The sequence below is a fragment of the Equus quagga genome, chromosome 8, assembly GCF_021613505.1.
Source record: "Equus quagga isolate Etosha38 chromosome 8, UCLA_HA_Equagga_1.0, whole genome shotgun sequence".
NCBI lineage: Eukaryota > Metazoa > Chordata > Mammalia > Perissodactyla > Equidae > Equus > Equus quagga.
In genome coordinates this window covers 110,923,108-110,938,644 of record NC_060274.1, presented here as the reverse complement: position 1 = coordinate 110,938,644, position 15,537 = coordinate 110,923,108, and the positions used below count along the sequence as shown (strand labels likewise).

At 48.2% G+C, this 15,537-nt stretch overlaps 1 protein-coding gene across 1 annotated transcript in view; it reads left to right on the top strand.

The window, feature by feature from the left end:
* Positions 1-15,537, top strand: part of PLXNA4 (plexin A4) — a 432,633-nt gene that overhangs the window by 315,370 nt on the left and 101,726 nt on the right. Inside the window, exon 5 of the mRNA XM_046670407.1 lies at positions 6,049-6,149. Coding sequence (XP_046526363.1) covers positions 6,049-6,149 — 101 coding nt within the window. The remainder of the gene's footprint in view (positions 1-6,048; positions 6,150-15,537) is intronic.

Genomic DNA, 15,537 nt, shown 5'->3' with positions numbered 1-15,537 from the left:
CATTAGCATCCAATCATAAGAGGAGAGATGGAGTAATAATTCACATTTCGACCAGAATGTCAAATGCTTAAACAAATTAGAGATACACACAGAGACTGTACGTTCTATCTCTGGAACATTTCTGAATGTAATCAGCAGAGCAGCAGGCACCCCTTGGAATGCTAACGGCAACAGGCAGAGTAGGACCCTATTGCCAAAGGAACGCATCTTTCAAAATATCAGGGAAACCAGGCAGGGGCTGGACAGCAGGGGCCAAGACTCAAGGGAACCAGAAAATTCCTCCAGCTGCCCTGAGCACGCCCAGGCCCCAGGCGTCCAGGAAGTGGGCTCCATTGATCAGAGTGCAGAAACTTATAAAGGCCAAGGCCGTGAGTTGAAAAGCTGTGTGGGCCCCTTTGCTCTGTTCTCAATCACTCCTTGTCTTCCTTCGAGGCCATTGTTTCGTAAATTCGTGGCCTTGGTCATGGGGCTGGACAGGTGAGGGAGTAGTGATGATGCGTCTATTTACAATAGTTCCAAACCAGGCACAACCACCCTATATTATTTAGGGAAGCTGACTTTGGTGGCAAAAGGATAAAGCAAACCAATGTGATTCCCAGAAAGGTCATCTAGGGGAGAGATGGAGATGGAGACGGCCATGCAGGTGGCCCCTGGTCACAACTGGGAAGGAGAAATGCCAAAGCAGAGGCTGAGCCATAACGGGAGAACTTGCTAAAGTCAGGGGCCATTTGACCTCACAGAAATGATTTGAATTCCAAGCTCCTCCCTTGTTCCTCTTGGAAGGGGTGGGATACCAGGATCCATTCTGGGTTGAACAAGACTATGACATTATTTTTCCAAATCAGGAAACACAGGCCCAGAGCTTGAATGACAGATCCAGTTACAAAACAATGTCCAGAACGGACACTCATCCAAAACCCCTTTGTCCATTGGAGATTAAATTGAAAGGAGTAGTGATGCCTATCTTTTTACTCAAGGATCTCAGAATGTTTCATAAACAGGAATTTATTAGTCTAGCAACAGAAAGCTTCTCCCCCTTGACCCAGGGAGCTGAATGGGGAATAGGTGTTCTTACGTTCACCCAAAAGGTTTTTTAAAAAATTTTTCATTGTGATAAAATACATATGATATAAGATTTACCAGCTTATCCCATTTTCAGTGTTCAGTGGCATTAAGCACATTCACAGTGTTGTGTGCCATCACCACCATCCATCTCCAGAGCTCTTTTCATCTTCCCCAACTGAAGCTGTGTCCCCATTGAACACCAACTCCCCATTCCACCTCGCCTAGTCCCTGGCAACCACCGTTCTACTTTCTGTTTTTATGAATTTGACTACTCTAGGGACCTCACGTAAGTGGACTCATACAATGTTGGTATTTCTGTGACAGCTTGTTTCACTTAGCGCAATGTCTTCAGACTTCATCCATGTTGTAGTGTGTGTCAGAATTTCCTTCCTTTTTAAGGCTGAATAATATTCTGTTGTATGTATAGACCACATTTTATTTATCCATTCCTCCATTGATGGACATTTGGGTTGCTTCCACCTTTTGTTTGTTGTGAATAATGTTACTATGAACATTGGTGTTTAAGTGTCTGTTTGAGTCTGTGCTTCTAATTCTTTGGGGTGTGTTCCTAGAAGTGGAATTACTAGATCACATGGTAATCCTATGTTTAACTTTTTGAGGAACTGTCATAGTGCCAACAGGTTTTTGCAGAAAGCCAGTAGAATGCGCCCAAACTGTGCAGACCCCATCCTAACCCTCCCCCCTAAGGAGCCTGCTTCTTCCGAGCACAGTGTGGGCACACGCGGAGCTTCGGGAGGTGGTGAGGCTCCTATCTCTAGAAGCAGCGAGGGAGCTATTAGCAACATCAATCAACACCTTTCCTGGAGTGGCCGGGGGACAGACCTCAATCTTTTGTGGTCTCCAAGACCATCCATCACTAGGATACCTCAGGTCACATTGCCATCTGATTTGTTCTCCAAGCAGAAGCCCTCCCTCCATGACTTTCTGTTTTCACCTCTTCCTGTGGTCTGAATTCCCTCACTCAGTTAATTAGTATGCCTGGCACTGTAGCTTAAGACTTTAATCAGCGTGGGGTGGTTTTAATTAATCGTGTGGCTCTGCATCTGGAGTGGTTTGTATTCCAGGGTCAGGAGAGGAGCCGGAGATGGGGGATGGGAGAGGCGGCTTTGTGTGGTGGAAGGTCTGGGTGGAGCATCTAGCTATTCGGGGAGAGAGAATCAGAGTCCGAGGTCCTCAGAAGCTACCTGGCCACCTGTGCAGAACACTAGCAAGGTGTGGAAAGTACCCAGAGCCATTAGGGTGTAGAATTGCACTGACATAAATGATAGACTAAATCCAGTTTTCAAAAGTGATTTAAAGTGTCGGGAAATTTTCTGATGCTTTCCAGAATTACACATGGGGTGAGGAGTGAGGCAAAGCAATGATGTCGATTGGGAGATGCGGGTCAGTCTGGGAGAGCGAGGCTGTGCTTGAGGACACTGCTGCCAACAGGGCTTTGGAAACTTCTCTGGGCCCAACCTTCATTGGGAAAGTCCTGGGAAGGTGAAGGGGGGTGGCACCTAGCTCTCAAATAATGGTACCCTTTTTTTTTTTTTTTTTTTAAGATTGGCACCTGAGCTAATAACTGTTGCCAATCTTTTTTTTTTTTTTTTTTTCTGCTTTATCTCCCCAAACCCACCCCGTACGTAGTTGTATATCTTAGTTGCAGGTCCTTCTAGTTGTGGGACATGGGACGCCGCCTCAATGCGGCCTGACGAGCAGTGCCATGTCCGCGCCCAGGATCCGAACCCTGGGCTGCCGCAGCGGAGCGCGCAAACTTAACCACTCAGCCACGGAGTCGGCCCCCGCTACCCTTTCTGCTTGGTCTGTTGGAATCCCGTTTGCTCCCCAGTTTTAGCATCCACACTTTAAAAAGAATGGAGAAAATCTAGATAAAGTTCAGAAGAGTAATAAAAAATGACCAAACAAATAGATAGAAAGATCCTGTAAGAAAAGGAAGTTGAGTCTCATTGTAACTGCCCAGGACTTCTGTCCCTGTCCCACAGGGATCCACCTAGACGAAAAGCAAAGGAAAATACGTGACTGTCACAGTTGCTGGTGAAAGCACTGAGTAAGGCCAGGAAGCTGGGATCACCCCAAGGTTTCATCCCAAAGATGAAGCAGTGAACAATTTAGGAGCAGACTTCACTGTTCAAGAGGGAATGGTGTGATCAAACTGACCAAGAAGACAGGGTCTTCCAGGCCTGTTCAACTCCTGACCAAGTTCAGCGGGCCTCGGAAGACTGCTGGAGCAGTTTGCTGTGATGCGGGGGAGAGGTAAAGCGATGGTGCAGAGAAGAATGGGTATTAACGAGGGAGACAGCAGTAATCATAACCGGCACTTGTAACGTGCTTGATCATTTACAAAGCAGTTTCCTACCTATCAGGTCATCTGTGCTCTAGGAAACTCCGTGAATTAGGTGGGGATTTTTATCTCCATGTTTACAGACGAGGACAAAGGAGACCCGGAGACAACAGGATCTTACTGCTGGTAAATGGTGAGGCTAGAATTTGAACCTAGCACTCCAGGCTCCTGCACTCTTACCAACCAAATGAAAATGACTCTTTTTTAAAATCAAGAGAGGAAGGACTTTACAATTCTAGGTGTTGACATTATTAAATACTAGTTGCAAGATAGTTTTAGAAATCTGAATGCCGAGGCTTTTAAGAATATCAAATTCACCAGGCAGCTGGCTCTTTACGTTGCACCCCCCGGAACCCTATGGCGCATCCATCGAAGATGGATTATAGAACGTGTCCATGCGAGAAACAGGGGAGGATATTAATTAAGTTTAGACCAAGAAAATGCTTTGGATCGAACAAGCCATGATTTTCTCTTTAAGCTCATGCGAAATATGGAGTGCTAGACAAGCAGCTGGAACCTATGAAAACGTTATTATGTACTTATGTTACCAACTTTCACCATCTATGGCCCTTTTTATTACTTTTTTCCCCTCCAGACATCATGTTTTGAAAGATTTTTGCCTACTAAACAAACTGCATTTATTAAGTAATAATATATTTCCTATTTTTACTATGGGAAATACATCACTGAGTATGCATACAGACAGAAAACAGCAACGATCCAATTCCCATTAGGTTTTCAGAAACATTGGAAATAGCTGTGGACCTCATTAACACTCATGGATTCCTAGGAGTCCTGGTACTTGGGGGTGGCAACCACTATTTATGTGCTTACCTAACCAGCATGTCTATGCCCATTTGAGGGGTGGGGAAAGGACTTAAAGAGACCACAGGAAGAGGGGAAGTTCCCGGCTGTGTGTAGACTCAGCGGGGTAATTTGTAAGAACCTGATTGTCAGGATTAATTACAAAAATAGGAAAGTTGTGGGTAGGCAGAGCTGAGGCATGGCTCATGCTGATTACATGAGTGGTAATAAAAGGGAAGATAAAATTCCAAATGTAGAAAAAGACATCCGAGAGTGCGGAGAAAGGGCCACCAAGGCCGAGGGCAAAGCTGTAGGAATGGGAGCAGGAAGGTAAAAGGTGACTTGGAAGAAGGGAAAATGCAATGTGGTCATGAAGAATGCTCGGTGTGCATTTGAGAAAACAAAAAAAAGAAATATAAAGGGAATAAGAAAATTAAGGTGGAAAGGGAAAAGAGATCATGCGGGATTTGGAATTAATTATGAATTAATTCCAAAAGAGAGTCGAGACTAATTGAGTAGGCACTGGTGCCAGTTCGCCTGTGCATGAGTTACGAGTAGCCCCTGCCAAGTGGTACATCATTTTACGGAGGCAGATGCCCGAGGAACAACAGGGAAAACAGCCTCTGCGTTTGCTCGTGAAGCACAGAGGCTCGGTCAAGTCAGCGTGGCTTATACTTCTCAGGCCTGTTGTCTGCTGGCGAGAAATTAAAAAGGACGACCACATCAAATTCTCTTAGCTCGAGCTGAAAGATAAGGTCAGAAGTCTCCCATTGAAATAAAAAGGTATCCCAAATGGAAAAGAATGGTTTAAAAAAAAAAAGAAGAAACACTTTTTGTAAAGAAGAAACTGGCAAAAATGGAGAATAAAGACCAAGGCCATAGAAAGAAAACTAAAATTCCATTTGATCCTGTGTATTGTTGTGAAGTACGTACTTCCTTTCAGCCCAGAGGAGTCCTGTAAAGACATCACGGGGCAAAGCCAAATTGGAGAACAAAGAAATGCAAAAGCTCTTTAGGAGCATGCAGGAAACGGAAGCGTTTGGGCTAAGCAGAAATGTCATGTGGAACATTTTACATTAACAAGCGGCTGGTGGAAGCGAATATAGAGTTTGGGGTCGGAGAGGAAGCCCCTTGTGATGAAGAGGGTGTGGGTAGGAGGAGAAATAGCAACAGCTGCTCCTTGAAAGCACCAGAGTGAAAACATTGAGAGCCAGTTGGCCACCGTTATGAGAAAGAGTGAGTGTGCAAGGAACTGCCGCAAAGCGAGCTGATTACACCTTGTTAAAAGGCACTGAGAGAGAGAGAGAGAGAAAGAAAAGGGTCTTGGGCTTGGGTTGAGGGCTCTCTGGAACCCCAAAAATGACAGAACCTGAAGAAGGACTGGGAAGAAGGCGAAACACTGTATGGCAGAAGAGAAACAAGAATGGAGAAAGAATACACATTGGTGTTTATGACATTGATGAGAAACAAATATGTGATGAATTGGATGTTTGTAGACTTATTTTGGGGTTTTGGTGGTGGGGAAATTTACAGGTACACTATACAAATATCATTTATAATAATTTAATATGAACTCTGTGGAGTCGATTCCCAGGCACTGCTAAGAAAATAACAGGTGGTTGTCTCCTCTGCATGCTTATGTGGCCACCTGCTCAAATGTGATCACTCAAGGTCCCTTTCGGGTCTGGGGCTCTAGGCCCCTTCGTGCTCCTACACTGTTTTAGGTGATATACCTGATAGAATATCTCTTTCTGGTGACCTACTGGGTGTTCTGCAAAATCTTGACTGCTCCCTCCGTTGTCATCCTGTCCTAGCTCACCAGGGTCCCTGTGGAGTCCTGTGGTCAGTACCAGAGCTGCAGCGAGTGCCTTGGCTCCGGCGATCCCCACTGCGGCTGGTGTGTGCTCCACAACACGTGAGTACCGATGGGCAGCTTCCTCCTGCCTCCCACTTCCCCCCATAATTCTCTCTTCCTCCTCCTCTTCTTCTCTCTCACCCCTCTCCTTCCCTTTGACCTCTCTTCTCACCCTGTCTTTTCTTACTCTTCCTTCCTTATATCATTTACAAATTTCCTCTCTCTTCTTTTGTTCTGATTTCACTTTAAATTGCCAAATTCCCATAAGGTGTATGGAAATGTCAGCATGGGAGGTTGGGTCAGGATATGAAGTCGCACACTGGATAATTACACACCGGAGGGCTGGAGGGAGATTGCTGGACATTTCTGACTGAGACTTGACTGCAGACTGACATTCCAGGACTGAACACCAGGAAAAAGGCATTGGACATTTTTCTCAAGGCCCACATGGGCCACTAAATCATGTGCGAGATATGTCCTGTCCATTTAGTGATTCAACATCCACTTAACAGACTCTTCGATATGCCCCAGAATCTTCTGGTACTTGAGGGGTACAGTTCAAGTACGTAGCACCCAAGAACCTTCTCTCTGCTATCATACCACCCATCCGGCTGTCAGAGCACCCTGGGCCTGGGGTCACTGGACCAGTGAAGCCCAGTCCCAAACGCTGGGCACTCTCCCTATATGCCTCTTTTGTGCTGGCTCCTTTTTATCCTCTAGAAGTGGGAGGAAGGCAATGGTATACCCTGGAGGCAAACGGCAGCCTGGTACATGATCTGAGGGATGGGATGCAGGGTACAGAAACCCAGCCCAGACATGTGAGGAGAGCTGAAGGCCTTTTGTGGGGGATCCAAAGACCCTCGGCATCACTGACTGAAGAAGCCAACAGTAGTTGGGTGCCACTCTAATGGAATTTGGTCCTAGTCAAGCTGTTGTTACTGGAACCTGGCTTCTGGTCAGCACTTGAAACTTGACGCTCTGTGATTTGGAAACAAGTGTTATAAATTAAGGAGAAGTACTTTAGTCTTCCTTCTAAGAGCCTAAACTTTATGTGACCAACGACATTTATCAGTCATTTTCAACTCCTGGGGTTCCTCTGAAAGTTAGAAACACCCTCTTAAATTCGAATTCATCCTCTCCATGGGTACAGGCACCCTCCCATCTCTGGGTGACAGACTCAGGCATAATGAGTCCTTGAGTTCTTTAAGAAAGGTCTGAAATCCCTCAGGAATGTTATGGTGGGAAAAAAAATGAGAACCGTTGACCTGCACTGAAATGCGTATAACTCAGAGATGATCGGAAACTGGGTGCAGGAATGTGCACAAAGGTATATGTTGTAACAGAGAGCAGTGGAGCCTAAGAGTGGCCTGCATAAAAGAGGACGGAAGAGACTGCATTCAGAATTCAGCTCTCATCAACCCAGAAGAGTTGCCTAGATGATACTCTGCAAGGCAGAAGGGAAGTCGCTTTCTTTGTCCCACACAGTAAGGCCTCTCAGAAAGGGACTGTGCTCCAGACCCCTTGCTTCCTTGAGGGCCTGGAGGCTAGCTGGCTTTCTGCTTGGCCAAGGATGGCTTAGTTGCTCCTGGCATGGGCCTCTCACACCTGGCATCATTCAGGGGCAATCAGAAAAGCTGCTCCTTCTCTGACACTCTGTGCCTGTGGAACCCAAAGACAGTTCTCTGTGTCAGCTTTGATCCTGCCTAGTGATGCTGGCCAGCCCCACATAGCTCCAAGCCCTGTGAGGTGCAGGGACCCTGAGGCTCTGCGAAGGCAGCAAAGGGGGCTGCAAGTACCCCACATCCCATCCCCACTGCTGAGTTAAACAGTAATGAGAGGAGAAGGTACCAGAGACTACTTCGGGTGTAGCCTCAATTTCGCCTTTAGTAACATAATGCTTGCCTCCTATCAAGTGAGTGGACTGGGGCCAGGGTAAAGTCTGGACAGTTCATGAAGGAGGCCGTCAGCCTACACTGAGAAGCCAGCAGCTCTACTCTCGGCACGGCCTAAAGAAAACAGCCATGGACATGAACTTTGGGCATCTGCCACCAAGTCCAAATTCCACATCCCCCAGCTGTGTGGCAACCGGGGCAGCATCCCAGCTCCTCATCTGGGATTTGGAGCTGGTCATGCTGTCTTGCCCACCTCATTGAGTCATTGGAGAATCAAGTGAGATCGTGTGAGTGGAAGGGCACTATGAACTGTGGAGTGCGTGAAATGTAAAGTGGGATCTCACCGGAAATCTTGACACAGTTGGGGAAGGACTGACAGCTCAAGGGGGCCCTGCCTCTTATGACTTTGGTTGACCCCCCCTGATTTTCTGGATGGCTCTACTTTAATTGCATCCTTCCCTTCGCATGGGTATCCTAGCCTCAGACTGCCTTCCTCTGAGTGGTAGATGTTCCTGCTGGATTCCTCTCACGTCTGTTAACCTGGCATCATGTCTCACTTTGAAGTTTGCACATCTTATGTGTGTCATGCCGGTACAGCCCTTATTAAGCACAGGCTCTCAGAAAGCAGGGGCTGTGCAAGTACTTTCTCTGTGTCTGCTACTCAGCACTGAGACCCTGCTGCTGCTGCTGGTGGCCCCTCCTCACCCAAAATGCCACAGTGGATGCAGGCGTGGGAAAGCCGTGAGGGACTTTGGAAGGATGACTGAAATGGAAACCAGTGGCCTCTAGTCCTCACTTTTTGCACACATGCTGTGGGGCTTTGGATGAGTATAGTCAGTTCTCATTATTTGTGGTAGCTCTGTTCTGTAAAGTCACCGCGAACACCAAGTTAGTGAACACTGAACCATTGCTCCTAGGGGAAATACAGCGCTGGGTTCCTATGAGCCTCTGGCCACGACATTTTTGTCAACCAGTCAGTATATAACCATGTTTTATGTGTGTTTCTGTCTAAAGACACCTTATTTAATAGATATCGTTTCATTGTTGTTGAACTCACGGCCAACAGCACTAAATTCGTGCCTAAAAGAAGCTCGCCTAATGCACGTATTTCCTCGATAACGCACATCACAGCCTTCTTGCACTTAGGAACTAGACAGCATGACACTTGGGGGCCATTTTAAACAGCAAAGTCACCAAAACCCCTACAAAAATGTGAAAAATGTGACACTAAATAGACCATGAAAAGGACACTTGTTTTTAGCAAAAGCTGAAACAAGAAGGCGAGTGTCCTTCCTTTGTGGGACCTCTGTTGGGAATGTGTGTGTGTGGTCACTCCAACTTTTCGCCACTCTGCTCATGTCCAGAAGTGACCATGAAAGTGCTGCAGTATCGATTTGGGGATTATAAGTAAATGTTAGCAAGTGGGCAAATTCACAAATATGGAATCCACAGATAATGAGGATCGACTGTAACTCTGCGTCAGAAACTTGGCATCCTCGTTTATAAAGAGGGAGCATGGTAGCTTTTCACAGTGGAGGCGTGAGGATAAAATTAGGTATAAAGGGTGTTATAGAAGTCCAAGGTTCTCCACCAGGTCAAAGTGTGGTTCTCCATAACCTTGAGCCTCCTGGTTGTGTGAAGACCCTGGGGATGGGGGCTGTGCTGATGTAGCTGGTAGAGCCCAGCTCCCCTGGGAGGGTTCAGCCTATGAGTAACCCCAGGCCGTGCTGCCTGCCCACTGTGACACTCAGTAAATCCTCCCTCCCTCCCAGAGTCGATGACCAAGGACAAGCCCCCGGCCCACGTGGCTGGTGAAGAAGAGTAGATCCCCTAAATCTTCTAAGATGCTCATAATTGGGATGTAATGTTTAATTCGTATAGAGTGAGATGCAAGATCCTAAGTGAACAGTTTGAAAAGTTTTGGCAAATGCAAACACTTGGGTAATCCACGCCCCTATCGAGATCTACAGCTTTTCCTTCATCCAGAACGTTCTCTTATGCTCCTTCCCATTCATCCCAGTGGGCCTTTCTTCCCTAGTGGCTTAAATTCAGGTCAAAGACTCTCCTGATACACCCTCCCTTTCATTATAAACAGATGCCAACTGAATATTCCTGGCTGGGAGAGAAGCATGAGGACGTGGGCCGAGGAGGAGGGCAGGGAGAAGGCTGGGGCAGGCAGAGTCGGTGCAGAAGGTGGAGGAGGACCAGGGGGAGCCTGCAGATATTACTCTGGGATGCTTCGGTTTGCTGGGGAGGGTGCACGGTGAAAAGTGCAGGATACTTGGTTGCTTTGGAGGAGTGCTGTGCCCATACACACGGACTTGTCCGTGGCTCTTTCACAGCAGCCTGCTCCCTCTGTGCCAGGCACCGTGCTAGGCTCAGGCGATTCCAGGGAACTATGTTAGACCATCCACCCTGAAACTTCTCGGGAACCAGGCCTCTGGTCCAGGGATGGGGTGGGCTTGCAGTCTGTACTGGAATCAGTGCATTTGTCAGGCCTGAGCCATGGGCAGGACCGTGTGCTAAGTGCAGGGCCCAGCAGCCTGAGCCCAGGAAAAGAGGCAAAAAGCATCAGGAAGAGGGTTCCTTTGGGTGTCAAGATGCATCTGTTGTCTCTGTCACTTTCGCCAACTTTTCCCAAGGTGGTAGGGAGTAAGAAGGTGGGAACTTTGTGGGAAGAGGGCAGCAGAAGCTCTGTGAGTGTGTGTGTGTGTGTGTGTGTTGTGTGTCTGTGTCTATGTGAGAGAGAGAAAGAGAACGACAGAGAGACAGAGGGACAGACAGAGGGAGGGAGAGGCAGAGACAGAGAAACAGGAGGGGAGGGAGTGCGAGATCATGTGCAGTTCAAGGGCGGAGCCCCTACAAGCAGGAGGCTCAGGTGACTGAAAGGGCCATTTGTACCAGCAGAGGCACAGGTGGGTTGCAGACTGAACAGGCTTAAGAAATGTTCGTGTAACTGAAACCCTCCCTCTGTTACTCACCCTCAGTTGTCCTGAAGCACTGGCCTGCCAACCCAGTAGCACGGAGGGTCAGCCCCACGGGCTTGCTGGTTTCTATGGCTATGACAGCTTCAACAAGCTGGGCATTTATTTGGCCCTGAAGCTTGAGCCTTTGTGCCCAGGGCATTCACCTTGGACCTGAGCCTGCCTGTTCTGACATGGGTGAAGGTAAAGAAAGCCTACAGCCCGGCTGCCTTTCTCCCGGGCCTGGAACATTCCCTCCAACCACCAGGCTTGGCAGGTCCCCAGGTCCCTCTCCATCTTCCCCTCCCAGGTCCAGCCCAAGAAGCCTGTCTCAGTCTCAGCAGGTAACGGGATCCCACGGCAGCCCCAGCAGCATCGATTGGCCCAGACATTACCTTTCTTCAGAAGTGTCATCATGTCACTCCTGGGAGGCTCATGTAACCAAGACATTGACAGAGGAGAGATAAGATCAGCTTTTCTACAGTCTCTCCCCCGCCCCCTGGCGCCCCCTCCTCTTTACAGATTTCGTCTGTTGGCATAATGCCCTCCCCTGGATGGGCTGGCACAAGTTGCTCTTCAGGATTCACTTCTTTTCTTCTTTATATAGTTTCTGCCAAGCTGGAGAGAGTGAAAGGCAAGAAAAGGTGTTGCTACCCAGAGCGGAAGGGCTGGGTTCAAACCAAGAACTCTCTGCAGACAGACCCAGTCTGGGGTCTATTTCCTCAGCTGTAAAATGGCCATGGAAGAGCCATCTGACAGCCACACTGTGAAAATGAAGGGCGAGGATGTGTATGAAGCCCCCTCAGGGCACCGGGAACACAGCAGGCACCACAGCGTACCTGGAGGTAGTCCTGATTTCAATGTCTGTGTAAGCAGAGGCTTGAGGTCAGACTGCAAGGCTCCTCCGAGGTCCCCTTCCCCTTCCTGTCCTCACTGGGACTGGAGGGCTGTGGCTGGGCAGCTGAGCAAACGCACTGCTGGAAAGTCTTCCTGCCTTGGGCAACTCTAACCAGCTGTGCCATTTAGGCAGTCTTCAATGGCCATGTAGTTGGCTGCCCATCGGCCACTGGAAGGGTGCAGAGAACAGTTTATCCCATAGCCATGGCCGAGTGTCCCCTTAATGAAGCACAGACTGCTTCCAGAATGCAAGTCCCTCCCTGCTGCTTCTTAGCATATCCCATAGCCTGGTTTTATTTTTATTTATTTTTTAACCTGTAGTCAAGGGATACTTAATGCTAACATGCTAAGTCAATGATCTCTCCTCATGCTGTTTATGCCACGTCTACACAATCATGAGGAATTGTTGGGATCCACCTCTGCCCAGCAAACTCTTTGCAGTATATACTGTGGTCTTCCTTGACTCTTTGCCAAAAAGTTATCAGCCTCTAGTCCAGAGGAGAGAGTCCCAGACTAGATACTAATGTATTCGAATTTTTCTTTCCGTGGCTCAGCAGATACATGGTATGAGTTAAGGACGTTTGCTATCCTCTCTTAACCACTCTCTTAACCTCTCTTAACCTCCTCTCCACCCCCTCCACATACATTACGTATAACACGTACATTCACGACCAAAAGATAGTAAGTCAACAGTGCCATCTTCTTATATGATTTAGGAACCCCCCGTGGTCCATCTGAGCTCCGAGTGTCCCTCCCAGTCTAATGACTTGGCTCCCTGGGGACAGCCTGAGGAGCTGGGCTGCCTCTAAGGCTTAAAGTCCAGACACGCACATCCATACACCAGCATTCACACACTCTGCCCAATCATGACACCCTGGGCCACGTGGGTTGGAGTGATGACCTGGTAACATAAATGACACAAAAGCTCCAGGATGTTGGATAAAGTGTAGTGTGAAAGCTGATCAGAATCAATCAGAGTAATTGTTGAACGTGTCTCAGGTGATGGACAGCATTCTCCTTGTTACCAACTGGATTATGAAGAGAATGGATCCACCTGCTAGGATAAGACTTTGCTTTCTCCTCCTCCTCACTCCTTCTGTTGTCCTCTCTCCCTCCACTGCTCTTCTCTCCTCCTCATCTTTCCTAACCTCTTCTCACCTTAGTAGAAATCAATAAGTCTGAATAGCACAACCTACTGACAAAGAGGAGAGAGAGCCCCACTTCGCCTTCTCTTTTACCAACTGCTAAATGTAATTTCTCTTCTCAGAAAGAAGGAAACTCTCCAGCTCCCTTTTACCATCACCTGAGGTTTGTGTTCAATGGATCATGCGTTTAGGTAGGGGCTGAAAGGAAGCCAAGGCAAGACTCCAACCTGGGACCCAGGGCAGAGCCCACCAGAATCCAACCACGGACCCAGGACAGCACTACTTGGTTACTACACAAGCCTAGAGAGGTTCTTGGGCCTCCCCTGGACTCCTGCACCTGCTGGTTCCCATTAAGTCCTGCGCCCTCCTCCTGCTTCAGTGACCTCATCCTTTGAGTGAGGCCCAAGAGGCATGGTGAATCCAACATGTGCTGCTCAGGTTGGCTTTGGAACCTTAGAGATGATAATAGGGTGGTGAGTTGAGTCGCCAGCAGCTGGTGTCAGAAGGAAAACTGTAGTGTAATCAAGGTCTCCCTGTCTTGGTGTTTACCCAAGAACAACCTAAATACTTAGGTTGAGAGCATGGTGTCAGTCATTGGATCCTAGAATCATAACACTGAAAGGACTCCCTTGGTCCATGCCCTTCATACAAGAAACTTCTTACACCCATCTACCTGGAAAGCCTTCCTTTACCATCTAGTCCACCTTCCTCCAAGCTGCAAAGATGCGCCTGCCCGTTTCTGTGGGCATTCCTGAAGAGGGCAAGGATGATGATATTAGGAAACCCAGTCTCTTCCCTCGTCTGGGTTCCTGATGTGGAGACAATGACCAAAGAGCCCCCCATGATCTCCTACTTGAGGTCATTCCAAGTCATCTTAACTCTTCTGTAAAGTTCATTTGGGAAGTCCCACCCCCACCCCATTTTTTTTCCCAACTTCCTCGTGTTCTAAACACAGATTCTCCAAATGGTGCACTTAACACACATGCCATGACCAATGTGAAATGTTAAGGATTGGGGGTTACTGTGGGGAGAAGCAAGGAGCAAGTTCTGCCATCCAAGGCTGGGGGACCCATGCTGGAGGGCCTGGGGAGATGGACCAGCAATGGTTCCCCCCATGCCTGGAGACTTACCCAGGCTGGACTCACAGATAGCCTCATTTCCAAAATGAAATTTGCCTGCCCAGCCAGCAATAGTGGGAGTTAATATTTCTATCACTGTATTTAGGAATTAATTTCTAGAGAACTTAATCACCACCTCTTCCCCTCTGCCTTACCCCCTTCCTTTCTCCCTTCCTCTCCATTCTAATTTTCCACTTGGCTGGGAATTCTCCAGCAGTGAAAGTTCAGGCTTAGGGGAGGGCGGAGGTAGCTGCTTCATTAGAGAGGATAATCTCATTGGAACCACTGACTTGAATAATAACCCCTCCAGGGGCCAGGGCCTTTGTCCCCAAGGGCTTTGAGCACCTCTGAACTGGGACTGGTGGGCTGAACGGCAGAAAATGTGGAATGAGGAAGGGAAGTAAGAGGAGATTGGCCAGCCCAGACTCCAATTCTGGGGGCCTGGGGTATCTTCATGGGGTCTGCTTCCTGCTGGCCATCTACAGGTCTGTGTTTGGGGTGGAGTGACAATCGTGGTGGCAGGGACAAATGTTTGAAAACTCAAAGTCATATGGCATGCACTTTTGGAGTCCTTATGCTTATGACACTTTTTGAGTCCCGCCTGGCAAATGGATGAAGCAGGATCTTCCTCTGCTTCCAGGGTGCAATTGCACAGTGGAATTGCAGGAAATGTGGTAGGAAGTACCTGGAGCCAGTGTTGAAGAAAACATCTAAGAGCCCCCCACCCTCACTTCCTCCAAGAGTCATGAATTAACCCTTTGCACATTTCCTAGCTCTTGCCTGGGCTAATAAGAACTCACAGTCCTAGAAGAGCAGAAGGCCATTACCCTGACAGCCCTTATAAGAACTCAGAAGAAATTCATTCTTCCCCCTCCATTATCCCATCACATCTAAGGTCACTTGTCTGAGCTTTTGGACATTTGCCTCCATGGAGCCTCCACCCTCACGGGCCCTGAGGGATGGTAGAAATGTCAAATCATCCTCAACGCTGACCTTAAACTTGACTTTCCACTGAGAGATTTGAGTTCTCAATACCCTTTGACAGCTTGTAAGAATGCAGAGCTACAACCCACTCTTCCCCTCTTTCGTCCCTCCTGCCTCTGGGGCTCCCCTCCCTCATTTAGAGGGACACTGCTGGGGCCACCCCTGTCTTTTTTTTTTTTTAAAGATTTTATTTTTCCTTTTTCTCCCCAAAGCCCCCCAGTACATAGTTGTATATTCTTCGTTGTGGGTCCTTCTAGTTGTGGCATGTGGGACGCCGCCTCAGCGTGGTTTGACGAGCAGTGCCATGTCCACGCCCAGGATTCGAACCAACGAAACACTGGGCCGCCTGCAGCGGAGCGCGCGAACTTAACCACTCGTCCACGGGGCCAGCCCCCACCCCTGTCTTTTTGTCTTTGATTTGCCACATGGGCCAGTCTGGGAGGAGACGT